Source organism: Orbicella faveolata, unplaced genomic scaffold (assembly GCF_042242905.1).
Source record: "Orbicella faveolata isolate gen_17 unplaced genomic scaffold, um_ofav_v1 contig_24, whole genome shotgun sequence".
NCBI classification, from domain to species: Eukaryota; Metazoa; Cnidaria; class Anthozoa; order Scleractinia; family Merulinidae; genus Orbicella; species Orbicella faveolata.
In genome coordinates, this window is record NW_028301552.1 from 21,978,809 (window position 1) to 22,000,000 (window position 21,192).

At 39.7% G+C, this 21,192-nt stretch overlaps 2 protein-coding genes across 3 annotated transcripts in view; both read right to left on the reverse strand.

Annotated features, from left to right (window-relative positions):
- Positions 1-17,394, reverse strand: part of LOC110046657 (kinetochore-associated protein 1-like) — a 73,721-nt gene extending 56,327 nt beyond the window's left edge. The window contains exons 1-9 of one of the 2 annotated variants that reach the window (XM_089290872.1): positions 17,148-17,394; positions 15,738-15,858; positions 14,977-15,037; positions 11,228-11,282; positions 10,701-10,776; positions 6,685-6,765; positions 5,152-5,186; positions 1,797-1,907; positions 868-958 (exon numbers count right to left, since the gene is read on the reverse strand). In XM_089290872.1, the coding sequence (XP_089146998.1) occupies positions 868-958; positions 1,797-1,907; positions 5,152-5,186; positions 6,685-6,765; positions 10,701-10,776; positions 11,228-11,282; positions 14,977-15,037; positions 15,738-15,858; positions 17,148-17,276 (760 nt within the window). In that variant the 5' untranslated portion in view covers positions 17,277-17,394. The remainder of the gene's footprint in view (positions 1-867; positions 959-1,796; positions 1,908-5,151; positions 5,187-6,684; positions 6,766-10,700; positions 10,777-11,227; positions 11,283-14,976; positions 15,038-15,737; positions 15,859-17,147) is intronic. The other variant, XM_089290871.1, reaches the window with a different exon arrangement.
- Positions 1,971-3,473, reverse strand: LOC149110880 (uncharacterized). The gene has a single exon (XM_089290874.1). It carries the CDS (start codon positions 3,361-3,363, stop codon positions 2,335-2,337), a length of 1,029 nt encoding a protein of 342 aa, XP_089147000.1. The 5' UTR covers positions 3,364-3,473; the 3' UTR covers positions 1,971-2,334.
- Positions 17,395-21,192: the final 3,798 nt, after the last annotated feature.

Genomic DNA, 21,192 nt, shown 5'->3' on the forward strand with positions numbered 1-21,192 from the left:
ATCGCTCTGTTAGTGTGGCGTTGTGGATTGAATTATAGTTTAGCGGTTCTCGGCGTTCCCTCCCTATCCCCCCCTTTCTTTTCAGCATTTTATTTTATTTATTTATTTATTTACTTATTTATTTATTCATTTATTTTCCACCAATGCCGTCTGGCTTGAGTGTGACGGGTGCCTGTAGGGGGCTTGGCGCGGGGGGCTCGTGGCTTGGTTGCGGGTTGGGCAGGCCAGTCGGGTGTTCTAGCGCCTTGGGGATGTGACTGCGGTTGCAGCCCCCCGGCTTCGTAGGCACCTTCCCTCCACTAGCAACTTGGGCGTTAAATTTTAATACATCTGAGCCAACACTGTTAAGTTTTCTCTTACAATTTGAGGGAACTTAACAACTGCATCGCTAAACTGGAGATTGGGTGCCTGAGACATCCAGGAGCTTCCACTATTGGCAGCCAGCTTCTAGATGAAGACTGCACCCTTGGCTGGCAAATCCTGGCAACCCAGCCATGAGCCCCCATGCAGTAGGAGGGACAGGCACCCGTCACACTGTTGAAACAGTGGAAAGAGGGAGAGAAAGGGCTGGGAGGGGAACTGCCTGGGCGATGAGCTGCCACACTACAAAAAAAACCTGCCAGAAAATGTCTCCTGTGCGTACGCCACACTACGATCCACGAGCACGTGGAATTCCGACTCATGCCCATATGTGTCAATACCCACTGACTATCAGGGGAACGCAAGCGCTCTATGTTGTTGACTCTGTTAAATTGCATTTAACTGCATATAGCTGTTTGGAGCCCTAGCATTATAACTCACAGGTTGCTTTCAGATTGTAAGGAAATACACCCCCATACCTACAGCCAAAGACAGCAGATCACATACCTCCTGAGATGTATGAACTGATTGCATCGGTGAGAGTAATTTCCCCCTGCTCTTGCTTGGCCCACACAGCAATAGCTGCATCACCTTCACCCTACAATCACATGTAGAACCATGACTATTCACTAAGTCATTTTCTAACACCCAAGCACACAATTAGTGATATCAAAACAATGATAAAAAATGGAAATAATTTTATTCAGGGCTGGGATGTCAGAAAGCCAGTTAACACTTTTCCAAGATTTAAAGATTTCCTGAGGTCATCATTTATCTCGTATAAAAATGTTTTTCCTGCTAAAATTTTATATAGTTTGAGATTAGCTTTGGGTCACAATAGGAAACAGTTTGACAGTTAAAATTGTACACCTACATGTATTTAGCAAAGTCATTGGAAGATATCTCATAGTTGTTTTCATGTGCTTCTTGAAGTCATTGCCATACAGTTAAGTGATCAGGTCATTTGAACACAAAACATGCTTGCCACGACAACTTCCTCATAAGTACTCTGGAAGGTAATGGGTGCATTAACCAGACCAAGTGGCAACACATAAAATGATGGCAGTGAATCTCCAACAAGCTAACAACCACAGTCATCATTTGAGCTGGGAGATGTTAAGCCCTTTGTGTAATAAAAGCTCTATTCTGTTTCCAACACTTCTGTAGGTCATCCTCAACACTCGTAACTGGGGCTGTCAGATCTTTCTTTGAAAGGGAGGGGGGAAGTGTTCATTCTTTCCATCATGAGAAAGCAAAGCTACCAGGCTAATGACCTTTTTCAGTTCTGCCAAATGCAGACACAACAACTTCACACTTGCCCCTAAACTAAAAGATGTCTGACAAAATTCAATCTTCTACACCATAGTGAAGAAAACCCACCATCAAGGGTTGGACTTCTAGGGATGAACATATTCTAATCTCTCCAATATACATACATGAGTGATGAACACAGGAGCATCCCAGAGCAGTCCAACAGTAATGCCTGTTATCCTCTCCTGATGAACAACTCCAACATTAATCGATTCCACTTGGATCAACCCTCTTAACTGCAGATTAAGGAAAACTACAAAATTTAAAAGCAGTTTATTTACTACTTTTTAGACCTGCTTTATTATCTTTCAACTGTATATCTTGTGTAATCTTGTACCTTTACATTATAATCAGTTTACATCTTGTAGCTGATAAAATAATATACTCAGTTTGTATAGTGTGATCGTCCGGGTGAGTGTAGTTCTGAAAAGAACTGTTGTTGGTGACTGACGTTTCGACAACCTGAGCGAAAGTCATCTTCAGAGTCAAGTGAATAGTGTTTGTCAGTCGGTGATGTTATAACTCTGGTCCCTTGAATGTGATTGGTTAGTATAGCCATGATGGTATTGGCTGAAAGACTCGTGTAAAGTTTGTCACAAGTCATTGGTGGGTTTTGATCCGTCTATTGTTAGTCAAGTAGGTTGGTTTTTGGTCCGTGTATTGTTAAGTCAGTCTGTTATAATTCCGTTTGTCAGTTTCGTTTCCGTCATTGATAAGTCGTTTGTGAGGTGCCGGTAGTTGTTGACGTCTGTAAAGAGGCATTTGTTCTAGGTTAGTGTACAAGCTTTCCAGAGTCAGTCGTTGAAAATAGTTTGTACTGTAGGTTAAGCACTGAGCAGAGTCCCAGTCAATGTTGTGGTTTGTCAGTTGATGATGTACAGCAATGTGCTTGTTGGCATCACCATTTCTCGTGGCTCGTTTGTGTTCAGTCAGTCTCGTGTTAAGGTTTCTGCCAGTCTCACCAATGTAGGAAGCCTGGCAGTCGGAGCATTTGATCTTGTAAACTGCTCCCTGTCTGTTGTTAGGTTCGTCTCTGTCTTTCACGTTGGTTAGTAAGTGTCGTAACGTAGCTGTAGGTTTGTGGGCTACAGGAATGTTGTAGGGCTGTAGGATCCGTGAGATGGTCTCAGAAGTGCCCTTAATGTAAGGTATAGTCACTGTAGTAACAGGTGTAGGGTTCCTGTTCGCAGCTTTAGCTTCAGTAGGTCGGTAAATGTTTCGTCTAATATAGTAAGCGTTGTAGTTGTTTTTGTGAAAAACATGTTCAAGGTATCTGTTTTCGTCACGTAAGCTGTTCGGTGTGTCGCAAACTAGTTGCGCTCGTCTCGTCAAAGTCTTTATTGTTGTGGCTTTGTGTGAAGTCGGCTTGTAGGATGATTCGTCAAGTAATCTGTTGGTATGCGTCGGTTTTCTGTACACTGTCGTTCGTAGTTTGCTGTTGTCACGGCTTACCAAACAGTCTAGAAAAGGAAGTTTTCCATTTTCTTCTATCTCTTTAGTAAATTGGATATCGGCGTTCTGTTCGCACAGGTGCTCATGAAAATCGTCAATTTCGTCTTTGCGAACGGCGCTAAAGGTGTCGTCAACGTAGCGTAACCAAGGCAGTAGCGTTTGTTGGCAAGTTGCCAGGGCGTGTTCCTCCACATATTGCATCACAATTTCTGCGACCACAACAGAAACAGGCAACCCCATGGCTGTTCCATGCAACTGTTTGTATAGTGTTTACCGTTGTATTGAAAGTAAGTCGATGTACGGCAAAGGTTCAGTAAGTCCATGATGTCTTCTGTTGGTAATGGTAGTTTAACAGTAGATTGTTGTATAGCGGTCTCGGTACACTGTAATGCCAATTGAAGTGGAATACTGGTGAACAGTGATTTCACATCAAAAGACACAAGCTTGTAGTCGTCAGGTATCTGTGCTGTCTTAATAGCATCAATAAAGTTCTCCGTAGATTGTAGTTTGCATCTTGATTTGTCAGTGAGGGGTTGCAGTATGGTCGTCAAGTACTTAGACAGTTGATACATAGGGGACCCACAGAATGACACTATAGGTCGCATAGGTATATGCGACCTATAGTGTCACTCGACCTATAGTGTCATTCGACCTATAGTGTCATCCTGTGGGTCCCCTACGTATCAACTGTCTAGACAAACCTAACAACAGACAGGGAGCAGTTTACAAGATCAAATGCTCCGACTGCCAGGCTTCCTACATTGGTGAGACTGGCAGAAACCTTAACACGAGACTGACTGAACACAAACGAGCCACGAGAAATGGTGATGCAAACAATCACATTGCTGTACATCATCAACTGACAAACCACAACATTGACTGGGACTCTGCTCAGTGCTTAACCTACAGTACAAACTATTTTCAACGACTGACTCTGGAAAGCTTGTACACTAACCTAGAACAAATACCTCTTTACAGATGTCAACAACTACCGGCACCTCACAAACGAGTTATCCATGACGGAAACGAAACCAACAAACGGACTTTTAACAGACCGACTTAACAATACACGGACCAAAAACCAACCTACTTGACTAACAATAGATGGATCGTTACCCACCAATGACTTATGACAAACTTTACACGAGTCTTTCAGCCAATACCATCATGGCTATACTGACCAATCAAGTTCAACGGACCAGACTTATAACATCATCGACTGACAAACACTATTCACTTGACTCTGAAGATGACTTCTGCTCAGGTTGTCCAAACGTCAGTTACCAACAACAGTTCTTTTCAGAACTACACTCACCCGGACGATCACACTATATGAACTGATACTCCAGGGTTCAAACCATTTAAAATAATATATACAGCACACTAAATACCCATTGTTATATAACAAACAGTTAATGTCTGCATCGCACATGGAGCTTGAGTGTCCAGGGAACTGAGGGCTGAGGCCGCCATCCCCACACCCGGGATAAGGTAGGTAAAACACCCCAAAGTCTATGACACGTGTAACCTAGCCCAAACACCCATCACACTGATTGAGAAGTTCAGTGGACAACGCTAAGTAAAATAACAGATAGCATGAAAGAGAGAGGAGGAAAGGGAAGAAAAGACAGCAAACAGCAAGAAACAAAAGAAGCCACATGCGCTGAGCAAGGTAAAACGAGCACATGCAATGACACATGCAGGTGCTGGCTGCTTCTGAAAGAAAACTGCCACCATAACACAACACCAGCAAATGCTGACACACCACAAAGTATGCCAACAGACCCTAGCACCATGCCAACCTCTAAGGCTTTGTAAGCAACTTGCTCTGGTCATTAACTACAAATACTATTTTCACAAGTGCAATGAATGCACTGATAACAAACAATGACATCCTGTACAGTTACATGTAGACAAGTTTGGTGTTTCAAAAACATAATGAAAGAGCCACTTGAAATCTTGAAAGCATGGTGAAATGCAGCCACTGGTTTGAATGAAGTATTCAAATACTCATTGAACAATACTCACTTCAGTGACAAGTTCAAACTTCCCGCCAACAATGGCTGTTGAAAAAAAAAGACCAAACATTTTCATGATGGCAATTGTTAAGTAACTTGTCCATCAGTGCCCATCTGGGGATCACTAGAGCTGGAACTCCCTACCTACACAACAGGCCTCTGCCAGTCAAATGAGGCTGGGCTCAGAAAACTAACAAACTACCACCAAAAAAGATGTGATAAACAGACTGATGTTCTTATCATTGCTAGCTGATGTTTTACTCTCATCTCCTATGAACAACATCAGGAGTCTCAGAAATCTGCTAGTCCTGTTCACTTATCAGTTCTTACAAGCAATTATAGTGCTCCAGACAAATTTATTAATAGTAACACCCCCAGCTGATACAATGACAGTAATTGTGGAAATTAACACAACTAGGATATATCTTTAGTGTGGTTTCTTAATTCAGTAATGTGATGAGCTTTTACAGACAAGGGTGTTTTTAAGACAAGATTTTTTTGTGATTTTGAATCAGTCTTAAACTAACAGGGTTCGAAATTGCCACCCACTGGTCGCCAATGCGACCAAAAATTGAGCACTGGCGACTAAATTTTCAGAACTGGTCGCCAGCTGGTGACTCACGTTTTGTCCAATAACTAAAGAAAACCACGACACAACTTTTGTTTTTAAATCTTTATATTAGGAAATCAATTGGATATGGTAGCTAGTATACAACTCACCATTCCGTCCCCAGTAACATAATATCTGAATATTACAAGATAATCGAAAAAATTGAACGTACTTCAACATGTCAATACTGCGCTCACGGCGCGCCATATTGTTTCAGCGGCTTCTTCCAAAACTTGGATCGCAGGAATCACGTGAGTTTTTATGTGCGCGGAATGAAGATTCAGCCAAAAGGCTGATCCAAACTTTGAATCCTTTATCAGTTGTTGAAAGGCGTTGAGGAAAGCAAGTCGAAAATAAAGAATGGCATTTCAAAGACGTGCAAAGGGAAAATACGCAATGACCTGTGTTTGTCTCACAATGAAAGCCATGGACTTAAAATGTTTTATGCTTCGCTTCATTTAAAATGACTATGGAGACAACCATTACCTTCAGACCAGAGACATATCATCTGAGAACAACGGTAGCTTTATAACCAAGTGTTACTTGTGTTGTTTCTAATTGTTTTTGTTCTTCAATTGTGACTTTTCTTGCATCCAAAGTAACGTATAAAATCGTGTTCTTGTGTAAGTTATATATAAAAAAAGTTGGTGACCAAACTTTACGATCTGGTGACCAAAATTTCTCCGTTATTCGCCAGCTGGCTCCCGGACAAAAAAGTTAATTTCGAGCCCTGACTAAGTGTATTTGTTTACAATTAAATAAATACAAGCAAGCTAACATGCTGCTTTAATGATCCAACATGGTGTTTCTATCCAAATATTGACATGTCAATGCATACTGACAAAGTTAGCAACAATTGTTTATGTAATGCTGCAAAGTTAAAACCTCTTTTAAAAACATACATCTGCAGACAAGGCAAGTTAGAGCACTTACCGTCATTCAACTTTCCCAAGTACAGGTTAGAAAACTCAGTGACCACACCAGAAGCAGACAAAATCACTAAGTTGCAATCTCCTGTTCACAAAGACCAGAAAAATGTACATCAAAGTAACCAGTGTGCAAACAAAAAAAAACAATTAAATTTTTCAGGCTTCAGGGCAAGCTGTAACTATGATGCACTGGTCTGAAAGTCATTATCGCTAGCCCCATCTTACAGTAATTTTGAAATTTAAATTTCCTGTGAAATTTTCCCAAGAGACTTCATTTGCCCAAAAGAAAAGTGAAGTACAGAATCCAGAATTGTTGTTATTGTTGTTGCATAGCTTCTAGCCGTTATTTTGAATAATGAGACTTAATGAACAGTTACTAAAAGTCCAAATGGCAAAATCCACTAGCACTCGTTATTGGACACAATTTTGGTTGCACACGAGTAATGATGTATGTTTTAAAATTATTGTTCCTAATTTTAATTTTACTTAAATTCGATAATTTTTTTAATTTTTTTTTTTTACTTAATTTCGATAAGAAAACAACATCAGGCAGGTCCTCTATCCTCTGAGGTACATGCGCAGCAAGACTCATGGTAAACAAGGGCATTTGCTTATGCAGAACATTACAACTTCCTCATATCCAGGGCTCGACACTAGCGGTAGCCAAATAGCCACAGACTAGTAGAAATTTAGTTTTGGCTAGTAGGTTTGCAATTTCCACTAGCCACTTTAGCTAGTAAAAAAAATGAAATTGGCTGAACTAGTTTCTGTCTTTCTCAAGGAAAACAAACCCTTTTCTCGGAAACAAGATCAGAATTTCATTATGGACATACATGTACCATGTTACCAGGCATGTGTTGTTCAGCACGTATGCAAATTTGTTTACTTTTGGCTGTGTGGTACGTAAAAGGATAACTGAATATGTTACTATGTTGAAAGAAATATTTGACAAACAAGACAGCGTTTTCCGAAAGAACACATAAATATTCTTTTTTGTTATGAATTAGTAGAACAAAGCACAAGCTTCCTGGTAAAATCATACGCAAAACTGTGTGGAACTGTAAAGGGATAACATTTCATTTATATAGTAACGATAATTGGGTGATCTGTCATGGTATGCATACTTACAAACTTACCATTACAAAAATAATTAGATGAGAAAGATTTATTTCCTTTGACATTTAAATCAGTTGTTTTAGCAGTCAAATTTCACCAATGATAGTTTGCAGTATTGCTCAAATATTTGTTTTGCTTTCTACAGTGCCTGTCAGTCTATGAAGAAGTCTCAGTAGTTTTTACAATGACGTCTCAGGGTCTATATTTTTCCAAGGAAGTCTCAAAGAAAAACAGAGTCTTAAGTCTTTTCAGGAATTGGAATTAACTTTACTGGAACTAGTTTAAGTTCAGTGTAATTACCAACATTGTGTATTAAACAGAAATGCTTGCATTTTGCTTTCAAGTCTTGCTAGTAATTCTTTTTTTTGTTTATTGGACTTACCCTGTTACATAAAATTTTTGCAGCCAGTTAATTTCATGAATTTCACGTTTTAAAAAAATTGCAAATTTAAAGTGACGCGAAGAGTTAGTGTTGGGAACATAACACATTATGTTACTGTTGACTTATAGTCCCGCCATTGCGTTTTTTTTACTTTTGATGTTGTTGTACCTTTGTTTCAAGGACATGTTCAAGTAACATTGCCAAGGAAATAAATTGTGTGTTTTACTCAAAAAGGAGAAGTTAAAGTGATTCAAAATACAAAACATTTTGCAAAATCGCAGAATTTCAGTGTCACAAAATATACACACCCCCAAACCATGAAATAAACATGTCTCGAAAATTTCATGTAGTAAGGTAGCCAAACTCAACGCTTGGCTAGTAAAAACATTTTTCTGGCTAGCAACATCTAAGTTATCACTAGCCACTAGGCGAGTCAGTTGAAAAGTTAGTGTCGAGCCCTGATATCACTAATGAGCTGAGATTTATCATCATGTCATATATTTCATCACTGTGCACTGTAGAACAGTGTAGATGGTAAAATTAAAGGCCTTTTTTTTCACCATGAGCTCTCTGTGGCACAGTGGATAGAGCACCAGTGCCTGGTGCTTGGGAGGTAATGGCTTCCATTACCTACATTGTAGCTAAAAATTTACATCTCTCGTCTTTTATCATCAATAACAAAATTGGTTCCCTGTGGGCCCATTTGTTTCACAATAACTGCTCAGGTATGATCATGCAGGAGGAGGTGCAGTGGCCTCATGGTTAGTGCGCTTGACTGCGGAGCGAGCATGCAGTCCAGGTTCGAGCCCTGGCCAGGGACACTGTGTTGTGTTCTTGGGCAAGACACTTAACTCTCACAGTGCCCCTCTCCACCCAGGAGTATAAATGGGTACCGGAGAATTGTTGGGGAAACCTAACAAATTGTGGGGGAGTGACCTGTGATGGACTAGCATCCCGTCCAGGGGGAGTAAAAATACTCCTAGCCGCTTCATGCTACAGAAACCGGGATAAGCTCCAGCAGCTATGAGCCAGCTGACTCCAATGCTTCACTTCTGATCATGCAGTCATCCCATTACAACTGATCACCTTTAACTTTTTCAAGTTGGATAGCTGAAATTCAAAACTGATGCCATTCAGTGATGGAGAAAATGACACACTGTGCTCTTCTCTGGGCTAAAAGAAATAGTTGTAATTAACAAGGTGGTCCTGTTACATGGTGCCAACGTATTTAGCATATTCTTTTTATGTCAACACCAAAAGTGCAACGAGTAAAAGTGATTGGACTAAATTGAGTAGCTGCATGTTATTCATGGAGATTAACTCGACAACTGTATTTGATTTCAACAATGGTTAAGCGCAAAAAAAGCCCCATACAATTCAGGGAGTAATAATGGAGATACATGTATGGTGGAGCACTGGCCTCATGCTGTGCACTTTCAGGGCTCGAAATTAACTTTTTCTTTTGGGAGCCAGCTGGCAAATAACGGAAAAATTTTGGTCGCCAGTTCATAAATTTTGGTCGCCAACTTTTTTTATGTATAACTCACACAAGAACACGATTTTATACGTTACTTTGCATGCAAGAAAAGTCACAATTGAAGAGCGAAAACAATTAGAAACAACACAAGTAACAATTAGTTATAAAGCTACCATTGTTCTCAAGTGATATGTCTCTGGTCGGAAGGTGATGGTTGTCTCCATAGTCATTTTAAATGAAGCGAAGCATAAAACGTTCTAAGTCCGTGGTTTTCATTGTGAGACGAACACGGGTCCTTGCGTATATGCGTATTTTATCCAACAACTGAGGAAGGATTCAAAGTTTGGATTAACCTTTTGGCTGAATCTTCATTCCCCGCTCGTAAAAACTCACGTAATTCCTTCAGCTTATTGGTATCTGCCGCCATTTTCACGGCAAATGAAAAGTACATGGTGTTGAAGTGCACCTGCTATCCCAGTTTCGGAAGGAGCCGCTGAAACAATATGGCATGCCGTGAACGCAGTATCGACGTGTCGAAATACGTTCAATTTTTTAGATTATCTTGTAATATTCAGACATTATTTTACTGGGGACGGAAAGGTGAGTTGTATACTAGCTACCATATCCGATTGATTTCCTAATAAAAAGATTTAAAAACAAAAGTTGTGTCGTGGTTTGCTTTAGTTATCGGACAAAACGCGAGTCGCCAGCTGGCGACCAGCTCTGAAAATTTAGTCGCCAGTGCTCAATTTTTGGTCGCATTGGCGACCAGTGAGTCGCAATTTCGAGCCCTGACTTTACCAGTTTTGAAACTGAATACAGTTGTCAAGTTAATGTCTCTGAATTACATGCAGCTACTCAATTTAGTCCAATCACTTTTACTTGTTGCACTTTTGGTGTTGACATAAAAAGAATATGCAAAATATGTCATAACCATGTGGTAGGACCACCTTGTTACATGGAATTACAACAGTTCTATTTCTTTCAGCCCAAAGAAGAACTCACTGTGTCATTTTCTCCACCAGAACTTATCCTGTTTGTTTACCTTCACATGTTGGAGTGGTAAACACCATAGAAAGAAAGGTACTTTTAATGTCTGAATTTTCAATGCATTCCAGCTCCTAGAGAAAGAAACACAGTTGTAAACAGCAGTTACAAAATGTTATTATGGGTAGAGTGGTGCCCTGTCTATTGAGGGAGGTTGAAATCAAAGTTTTCAAACTAAAGAAGCATTTTCACTTAGCAAAGATGCTAAATATTAACTCCAGTAAATGAGGGTCAATTTATGAAATAGAAACAGAAGCAAAAGCAGTTCCATTTACAATGTTAAACTTGGTGTAAAAACAGAAATCCGTACTTATCCAAAGGATACATGATCTCACTTACAGTAGGGTAGGGATGTAATGTCAATGTTTTAATATGCACCAAAGAATCATTTAGCCATCAAACTGTGTTGATGGTTTAAATAGATCTAGATTGACAATCTTAACATTTCTCCATTGCTGAAATCATTTGATGACCATGGGTAACATTGAACCACAGTGCATTTATCCTAATAAACTCTCTTCTCACCTGGGAAAACAAAATCTGTCTTGATGCTGTGTGGACAAAGTGAAAGGTTCCTGACCTACATGATGAAAGATTGCATTTTTATTGATCTTCCATGTGTATATGTACAGAACAGAAATAAGTTTAGCTTCTCACTCAAGCCAACTAGGGGCTTCTGATGGTTTCCTGAAGCCTAAGTTAACCAGAGAATTGCTACTTCCCTCCCCACCTCTCCCAACCCTGAATAGGATGTACTAAGTCCATCTCAGATTGCCTCCCCCTTCTGCCAACATCTCTTAACAGGTCACTGCTACCCACTTAAACTCCCAGGTGCAGGGGGAGGGTGGAGAGACTGTGAGAAAAAAGTGCATTGCTCACAAACAAAAACAAAGAGATTCTAGTGAAACTTAACACAAACCCCAACATACATGCCACAGGGCTCGAAAAAAACTTGAATTCTAGCTTGCCCTTAGGGCAAGCAGCTCTCAAATTTTGCTTGCCCTGTGCAAGTCTTAGTTAAATTTTTCTTATTTAGTTGAAAGACAACTTGCCAAGGCCCTTATCCATTGGGCAAGTGTAAATGAAAAGTTACTTGGCTCACAGGAAAATATACTAACTTGTCCCAGAGATGACCAGATGGCACTTTTTTCGAGCCCTGAATGCACTAACCTCTAGGCTACCTTGAGGCAGCTGGGATCCATTTCAGTGCTGGTATTATAGGAAGACTTCATAGGAGATGAATTGTGACCGTGAACGGGAAAACGTACCTTAACGCTTATCCGTTAGACAGGCAAATGCGTTAAGCATACGTTAGTCATCCGTTAGAAAGTTTTCATACAACGTTAGAGGCGTTAGCCCAACTGTTAGACGTTAGCATCAGGCCGTTAGAACGGAGAGTACAACCGTTAGCAAGAGACATGTATCCGTTAGCCGTTAGCATCAGACCGTTAGACGGGACAGCATAACCGTTAGCAAAAACTCTGTATCCATTAGCATGGCTAGAGAAGCCGTTAGGATCCGTTAGAATAAACTAGCATACGTTAAACGGGTAACGATTCCGTTAGAATGGCATGGCATGCGTTGAAGTAGCATGTGGTACGTAGCCTAACACAGTGTGAAACGAGAGCAGCTCTTGGCTTCCATTTAGTTCAAAACGATCATGAGAGATAGCTATCTTTCGACGAGAAGTTTGGCGATTATTATTTTTTGATGCCCTGATGATTGATAAATACAACTCAAATGAAGTTCAATAAAGCCTTCATACTATAATTATTATACACAATCCAAAACAAAACACGTTTGCCGCTTTCGAAAACAGAAACGACATGTAAAATCATAACAACGATCGTCATTATGTGAACTGTTTTATTTATTCGGCAAAGTCCGGTTGTTTCGAGAGCTTGTAATTTGTTACTGTAAGTCGTGAACAAACGAAAGTTAAAAATACCTTACAAATGCCATAAATGAACGAACCAAAATGGCCATGCGATGAATAAAGATGTTCTGCGAAGTAAACACTGATCACGGGTCAAGAACTTGTGCTCGTTTGTCAATGTCACAAAGTGCGGGCTCAAAAATTTGCGTAAAGTTGTTTACATCTTCCAAGATGTAAGAAACGGCCATATTCCGACGGAAAGTCTGATAAATATTTTGATAGACTGTTGTCTGACTCTGAATCAGAAGAAACCAATTTAACTACATGTATGTGACAAAAACAACTTTATCTGATGAAACCAGCACCAACAAAACTCCCGTTGCTTCGAGACTAGCTTCGTGGCTTCAGAAGATACCGCTTTTCGCATGCTCTGTCAATAATGCGTAATCTTTCGCGAATCCACAGCTGGAGAAAACAGTTACTTTTAAAAAACTCTAGACAAAGTCATTGTGTAAAAATAAGTACAAGCGACAAATCCATTTGAGTAAAACAATAAAAAATGTTTACCCTGCTCAACTGGCGAGTTAAATTGTTTACACGCAGGTTTAGCGACGTCTCGCGTTCCACACGATAATAAAGGACTCGAATTCTGAGTTTGTCTGTCTCAATGAGGAAGTGATAGTTTATATCACTGAGTTTTGCTTTCAATGCTCACCGTGGAAATAATTATTTAAATGTTTGTCCCATCGACGACTGATGAAATAGGCACTTTGTGATTTGTTTTTTTAGAAATCGTGAGCAATGGATTGGCACGGTTATGCATGTGTTTATAACATTGGACTGAAAGCTATGCTGTTCGTTCGTTTAAAGTCCTTAGATGTAAACCGTTAGAAAACCGTTAAACGTCCTTAGATGTAGGCCGTTAGACAACCGTTAAACGGCTTCAGTCATCCATTAGAACAAACTGTGTAACCGTTAGAACGTGTTCTTCATCCGTTAGGCATACTTAGTTAGCCGTTAGAACGTTAGGAGAGAGCGTTAGAACGCTTTGATCATCCGTTAGGCACAATTAGATAACCGTTAGAACGTTAGGACAAAACGTTAGAATGTTGTGAAGGCCGTTAACTATCCGTTAACTATCCGCCCGTTAGCGGCCGTTTAACGGATAAGCGTTAAGGTACGTTTTCCCGTTCACGGTCACAATTGTTCAATTCAATTTGAAAGTGGAGCCCCATACTCATAGAGGGAAAAAAGAAACCCATGAATTGATTTTCTCATGGTTATCCTGGTTAGTGGTATTGCTTGTGGGTGCATACACACAACAGCGACAGCGACGAGGGAGTCGCCCAAGATAGCACCCATACTGCAGCTAATAGGTTGACAGAGACATGCAGCCTTTATTTATAGTGTACTTCATGAATAGATATTGAACATCCATGTTGTGGTCAGTTGACACCTGTCAAAACAAGGTATCCACTGACCAGTATCACATGACCATACTGCAAGCTCAAGTTTAGAGCTCATCGAGGTCACATATTTTGAAGATGACCGCTGACCAAGTGCTGGTTTACAATTGGATCGCAGGCCCATGTCAGGTTAACTTGTTATAAACAGGTTTGGGTTGTTTGGAAGCTGGTTAACGCTGCTAACCAAGAATCAAAAGTTGGCCAAAGTATAATTTTTTCTTGTATACAAATGTTTTTCATGTATTTTGAGATTATTCAAACTTAAAACAGAAGGCCAAACAAAATACAGAAAACCTCACTGCAAAACTCAAATCAATATTCTCGCTTATCCTGAGTTAGCTTAATCAGGCTTTGAACAACCAGACCCAGGAGTTCTGCTTTTAGGCTTTGCGAAATCTATATATTACATCGAATACAGATCATACTCAGCTACAACCAGGCTTGTGGAGGGTGGCCTAATATTTAGCATGCCGCTCTTAGGATTGAGTGGTCCAGGCTTGAGCATTGACCAGGGTTAATGCATTGTGTTCTCAGGCAAGACACTCTACATGTACTCTCACAGTGCCTCTCTCCACCAAAGTGTACCTTTGGGTGCCCAGGAATTTAATTCTGGTGGGTAATCCTGTGATGGACTAGCATCCCATCCAATAGGGGGAGGAAAGTAGAAATACTTCCAGTCAGTTAGTGCTACAGAACCTGGGATAAGCTTCAGATATACAGTGTACATACACTGTACATGTATAGGCCACTTTGCCCAATGAATACTTTTTTTTTTACAACTTGGCTCAAAGTGAAGTCCAGGATAAAGTGTGTTGAACAGGTAATGGCATGGCTCACACCATAACAGGTGAGCATACATTTTACCATCCAAAACTACCATTGTAGAAGAAGCCAACATGGAGCAAGATTATTGTTATTTAACTTTTCCCTACCTTTCTCCAATAGCAAGAAATAAAGAATCTTCACTCCAACCTACAGAATCAATCTCACACTCTGCAAAGAAAAGACTCTTTCCAGTTATGAATTGATCACAATTTCAAAATTACATCCATTTCACAGGTTGCAAACTATATATATAAATGTATACAACTGCAGAGCTGCCATTAAGGGTCGTAGCCTGTGACACCTGTCATGGTTGAGTACGCTTGATTTTCCCTTGATTGTACGAGTGAAATTGCCTGTTGTTAATAGAATTCAACCACAAAGTAACAGGTTTGCTACAGGTGTAGAGAATGAGGCTACAGGTGACTCAAAACTTAATGACAGCCCTGCAACTGTATCACAAAGGTTTACATCAAAACCATCTGAACATAATTTTAGGAACACAATTATTTACATACATGTATAATTTAGGCTAATAATTGAACTACAGTTTAGAATGGGTACTCAGTATGACTCTATATGGCCCCCCAAAAATATCTCAGAAATACATGTAGTCAGGCAGCTTTTTCAGTGATTCTGTCAAGTCATAGAGAAAAATGCTGAAGAGGGTTAGTGTGAAAGAAAAACACTTAAATGTTGACAAGCCACAGGTGAGTGTTTATAGAGTAAACCTGCTGAACATACATGACAGTGAACTGATATGAAATACCTTAGTAACACTTTTGTTGTTGATAGGCTTACATGTAGCAGGTAATGCCAATATCACAAAATTATATCATGCTTTATCACAACATAATACAGCATTTCTCACCAAAATTTAAAGTGGCATGGATATCACTACAACTTGCATTGAGCATAATCACTTGTGAAGATGCCACAAGGCAAAACCCATCTGGGCAAGATGCTCCACAAAAACGAGGACAGCTTTGAACCTAGTAAATTAAGCACTAATGTGAGTATGACAACAGGTCAGTTGTCTAATGTCACAGGGGTAATAATGACATTGAAATATCTTTATCCCTTTGATCAGATAGTCCAGAGCTCCAAAGTTCATTTGTTACGAAGGAGTGAAATTTCAGAATACTATGGCCTTCCGTTGTGACAGCAAAGGCATCGCTTCATTAGGGTGGTGTGGGAGTATTTTCCCCTTGAAAATTTTGAACTCACAGAACTGTAAAAGGGTTTGCTATTAACCCAATCTTTTATTCCATCATATCTTTCAACACAGAGAAGCAACAGCCCTGAATACAATAATGAGTAAAACAAATTTGGCACAATTTTATACATCATTAGTTAATACATTAATCAATTACAGGTATACCCATGCCTCCTACACCCTTCCCCCCTTCAAACCCCCAGGCCATTAGCAGTTTTTGATTTAACAAACTGGCAAATTCCCCATAGCTGGGACTAACTAGCTGTTCAAATGCCCCGGAGTGTAGTAACTCAAAAATGTTTTATTTTCCTTGTTTCTCATCCTGCTTTCACTCAACTCTAAGGTAACTGAGGTCTTAATTCCTGTAATAGTGAAAACATATAAGTCATTCTGTAGGTTTAGCATCTCATTTATGTAATTACCATGTGGCAACAGTAATTGGGCAGAGGGCTAATGCTTGACCCCAAGGATCAACAGTGTGGGAAAATGCCCCACTATTTTCCAGGGGAGAGGGGATGGGCTAAGCTGGAAATGACTGATGTTGAAGTTGGGGTGTATGCGAAATTAATGCCTTGCATATTGCTTTACCTCTGGAGAAGGGTTGGCGAATTGAAAGGTGGTGCAAGCTCCATGGCCAGAGGGGAGGACTCCTATGTGAAAGGGTCAGGGACACTTGTCATCTCGCATAGGGGTGTAAAGTGCTCATTTTGGTATCAGTTTGACATGCTCAGAGCGTTTATCAAAACCCAATATTTGAAGCCATCATTGTCTTTCAAGAGCCAAAGAAAGTTTGACGCCGGTCCACATTAGTCTCTTACGGGGTCTAATCCGAATTGTCCGCTGCCCAGGCATCTCGAATCATCTCAAATGGAGTCCCATATCGATATCAGCGATGGGATACAGGTGAAGGTTCGAAATCATACCTGTGGTAATAATTTTTATAGGCATGGCGGGCGGCGAGCAAGACAGTTCTCGCACTTTTTCTTTGCACAATGATACATAAATCATACCTTCTCGATCTAAGCATACGGAGGGAAAAGAACTCGATAAGCTTTAAAAACTCACCTCCCCTCTTGGTGACACGCTCGCCAAAGTGTCAACTTGATACAAGGACGAACCACTCTCGTTTCTAGGTCCGAAGTTAACAGTTTCTTCGCCTCCAGCTAATCCAACTTCCACCGAATCCCACGGCATGTTTCTATTCTTTATATAACCCAAAATATAGTGAGCTGTTAGCCTGAACGGTTGTTTTCGTTCGCCATGTTTCTTTTTCGCGCCATAACAGACCGCAAGTTGTCGTGGGGAGGCTCGCTTTCCCAGGTGGCTTTGCGTTTGCGTTGGTATCCCAAACTCCTTGGGAGCCGTGAGTGTTTATTTTAGTTACGTAACACAGCGTAAATATAAGAGTTTGTAGGGGAATGTAACGATCGTTCAAAAAATTTGAATTATAGAAAAGAAATTCAATATAAAAAAACTTACTTCGACTCATTCTCCTCCCCCAGAGGCCGCGCTCCTTTTGGTCAGTACCAAGAATCACGACGTGATTCTTGGTGTGCTTCCTAATACTTGCGTGCACAAATCACAGTATCGAGTGTTTAGGCCGCCATATTGGATCAGATAGTGGAAAATAAGCGTGAACCAGGTGAGCCAGCGTCAACGTTTTAGCGAACACCAAAACCGCCTACACTTCAGGCTACCAAGGAATGGACCTTTCTACCGATGTCACGTAACATCAATTTCATCATTAAAAGGCCTTTCGCCAATGAATATATACCAAATATATTATTTCTTTATTTTTGTATTTCCGGAGATACTCACGTGCATAGGCGGGAGCAGTCTCTCTTTTGTTTCAAAGTGAGTGGGCGTGAGCGTTCGAACGTCACTGAGGCGAAGCCGCGAACCGCAAGGGGAGTGTTTCCACATCAGCTTTTTGGAGTTATTCCAAACCTTAACGAGTGTTTCAACCGATTCGATAGAGTGTTAGTATCGTTAGGGACGTAAGTAATAAGTATTGTAAGTAACTACATTATTATTGTATTGTAAGCAGTGTAAGTAGCAATTAATAATAATAATAATAATAATAATAATAATAATAAAGATTTGCACAACGCTGGATTTGTCACAAACAATGAAAAATCTATTTGGCAACCTTGTCAATCCATTGAATGGCTGGGGGTAATTTGTAATTCTCTTTCTGGCGTCATTCTTATCACAGAAAGAAGATATAATAATAATCCAATATTGACTCCAACATAAACAGATTTTGTCAAACAAGACTTTTTTGTTTCTGCCAGAGAATTGTCGTCTTTCACCGAAAGATCATTTCTGCCGGCGCCGTTTTTGGTAATGTTTCTAGAATCATGACAATACGTTGTGTGATTTCAGTCACGGCAGCGGCTCATCGAGACACTAAATTTGTCTTAGACAATTACTGCGTCAGAGAAATTCAATTTTGGAAAAGGAAAAGCCAAGAGAAATAGTGTGTCGACTGCCGCCCTCAGTGCTCCAAAATAATTGATTAGGAGATGGCTTACAAACTCCCTTTCTGCAGCACTAAAGCTACCAAATTAATTATTTTCAGTTTAAACTACTTCACAGGCGTTAAGCGACAAAAAAATTTCTAAATAAAATAGGCTTTAGAGAAAATGATATTTGTACCCTTTGTAGAACGGAGAACGAATCCCTTTTTCATTTATTTTGGTCGTGTAGAGAGACGTCTTGCTTTTGGCAGGGCTTTATGAAATGGTTGGCCGAAAACCAAATAAAACTAAAATCCAACATTTTTACTCCTGATATAATAATTGGCCTGAGGTCGGACACGCTATCCAACACAAAGCAATACTTTTACTTCCTTGCTGCCAGATATTACATATGGTCATGCCAAACAAAGGAAGTGCTCCCAAAAATAGGAAGATTTCCTAATTTTCTATCTTCTTTAGTACCTCTTGAATCTAAAACCTCAAAAAAATAAATAAATAAATAAAATTAAAATTAAAACAGTTCCAATATATACTTTTTCAAAGGAAGCCGTGCATGCACGAGAATAGATTAATAATTTAGCTGAGAGTCGTATAATGGCGTTTTTATCTTTATAGCTTACTGAATACATGTATGTTAAGTAGTTCTGTAGTAGTCTGTTAATGATGTAATGTATAGTACTTCGATGTAAGTAAATGTTGTTATTTATTAAAAAATAAAACAAAAACAAACGAAAAACAACACAAAACAAAAAATTTTGGAAAAGTAATTTGCGTCGACCTAACACCAAGAATATGTTTCTCGCACCTGTGGCTCCCATTTATGAGTTATATATTCTGATGCCAGTGCTACCGGCTGTGGCGCTCACACCGGTTTAAATGGCGTTCAGATATGTCATACAAAGTAGGGTGAAGAGGAATGTAAAAAAAGTTGCACTTGGAGAGAACTATCCGCAGTAGAGTTCCCACAGCATTTCTCGCTCTCCCAAACTTCCACTATTGTTTCTATTAAACAATTAGATTATAAGCTCGAGATTTCTATTTAAACAATAGAGTTTCTACGAGGAACCAACGGCTGATAGTTGCCCCGCGGAAATTTGATGTTCTTAAAACAACTATGCTAGTTTTAAGAACATCAAATTTCCAAGGGGCAACTATCAGACCAATAGTTCCGAAACAGAAACACTCTATTGTCTTTATTGTACACCACTAAATTTTCTTCCGTGCGCCAGTTCAAAAATCGTATTGAATAATTTTCAACTTTTTTAGATGAAAGCCGTGAAAGCTAAATGTAAAATTTGAAAACGAAAACAAACAAAAACCCTCTTACGACAAATTCAATTATTTATTTTCTATACGCCCGCTTGTTTACAGAAATACATTCACGGACGAGTACTATCCATCCGAGTATTTTCCTTGGACGGGCACTGTGCACTGATAGTGTACATGTCTCTCCGCGGATGAACACTATGGCGTCACGTGATCAGTTTAAACCGATAGAAATCGAGAGCAAATAATCTAATTGTTTTAGTACAAATCTACTAGTCATTCAAAACTTAATCTAAATCCTCTTCAGACACTTAGAAAACGCCAAGAAGCGGCCGTCATTTTGTCAACGAGGTCACGCTGCTGCGCTACTCACTATCTATCACAGATTATAGTTCACCACTAATTTTCTCCGATTCTTATTGATTTAAATTGATCACGTGACGCGCTAGTGTTCATCGGCGGAGAGACACTGTCAACCCATAGTGCCCTTCCAAGAAAAATACCCGGATAGACAGTACTCGTTCGTGAAAAGTTTTCTGTAAACAAGCGGGCTAATTGAAAATAAACAATTGAAATTGAATTATATCGGTTGCTATCCGTTTTCTTTTTTCTTTTTCTTATTTTTTCAAATTTTACATCTGGCTTTTCACGGCTTTCATCTTAAAAAGTAAACAATAAATACAGTAGAGTGTTAATGTCGCGGAACTATCGGTCTGATAGTTGCCCTTGGAAATTTGATGTTCTTAAAACTCACGGGGGCAATTTTCTCACGCAATAGGCCACGTTTGATATATTCTAACATATATTCCAACATTCGATATATTCTAACATGGCTCCGAGGCTTGCAGGACAAACTTCCATGTTTGGTGGTGTTTTTTTGTAGCCAAATCTCTTTTGAGAATTTGAAGACAAAGGAAACTTTAAAAATTTGCAGTTTTGACCCGAAAGCCTCGGATCGATGTTGGAATATTGATGTATCGAACGTGACCTATAGACCTTTTTCGACTGGGCTGTTTATTTCCTCATTTCAGACCATGTGATGATACTCTTGAGAAGTCTTCCTTTCAAATTTTCAAATAATTGCGTTTATTATATCTCTCAGTTAGTACGTGCGCCGTGATTGGTCAATTTAGCGGGCCGTACTCTCCTGTAGGGCCTGCTAAAATTTAAAGCTGGTTTTGTTGCCAAACTGTTTCGTGATTTATCGATAAGTGTTCTTAACTTTATAGCAAGCGAAAGTTTAAAACTTTCTCATACTCTAAATTATGTAATAAAGCGTGCTAACGACTTAAAAACAGTTTCAAACTAACTCGTTTTGCTATCGAGGTGCGTCAGAAATTTAAATCCTTTCCGAGTCCGCGTGA

Coding starts and splice junctions, on each gene's coding strand:
- LOC149110880 (XM_089290874.1), bottom strand. CDS start 3,363: ATGGGGTTGCCTGTTTCTGTTGTGGTCGCAGAAATTGTGATGCAATAT.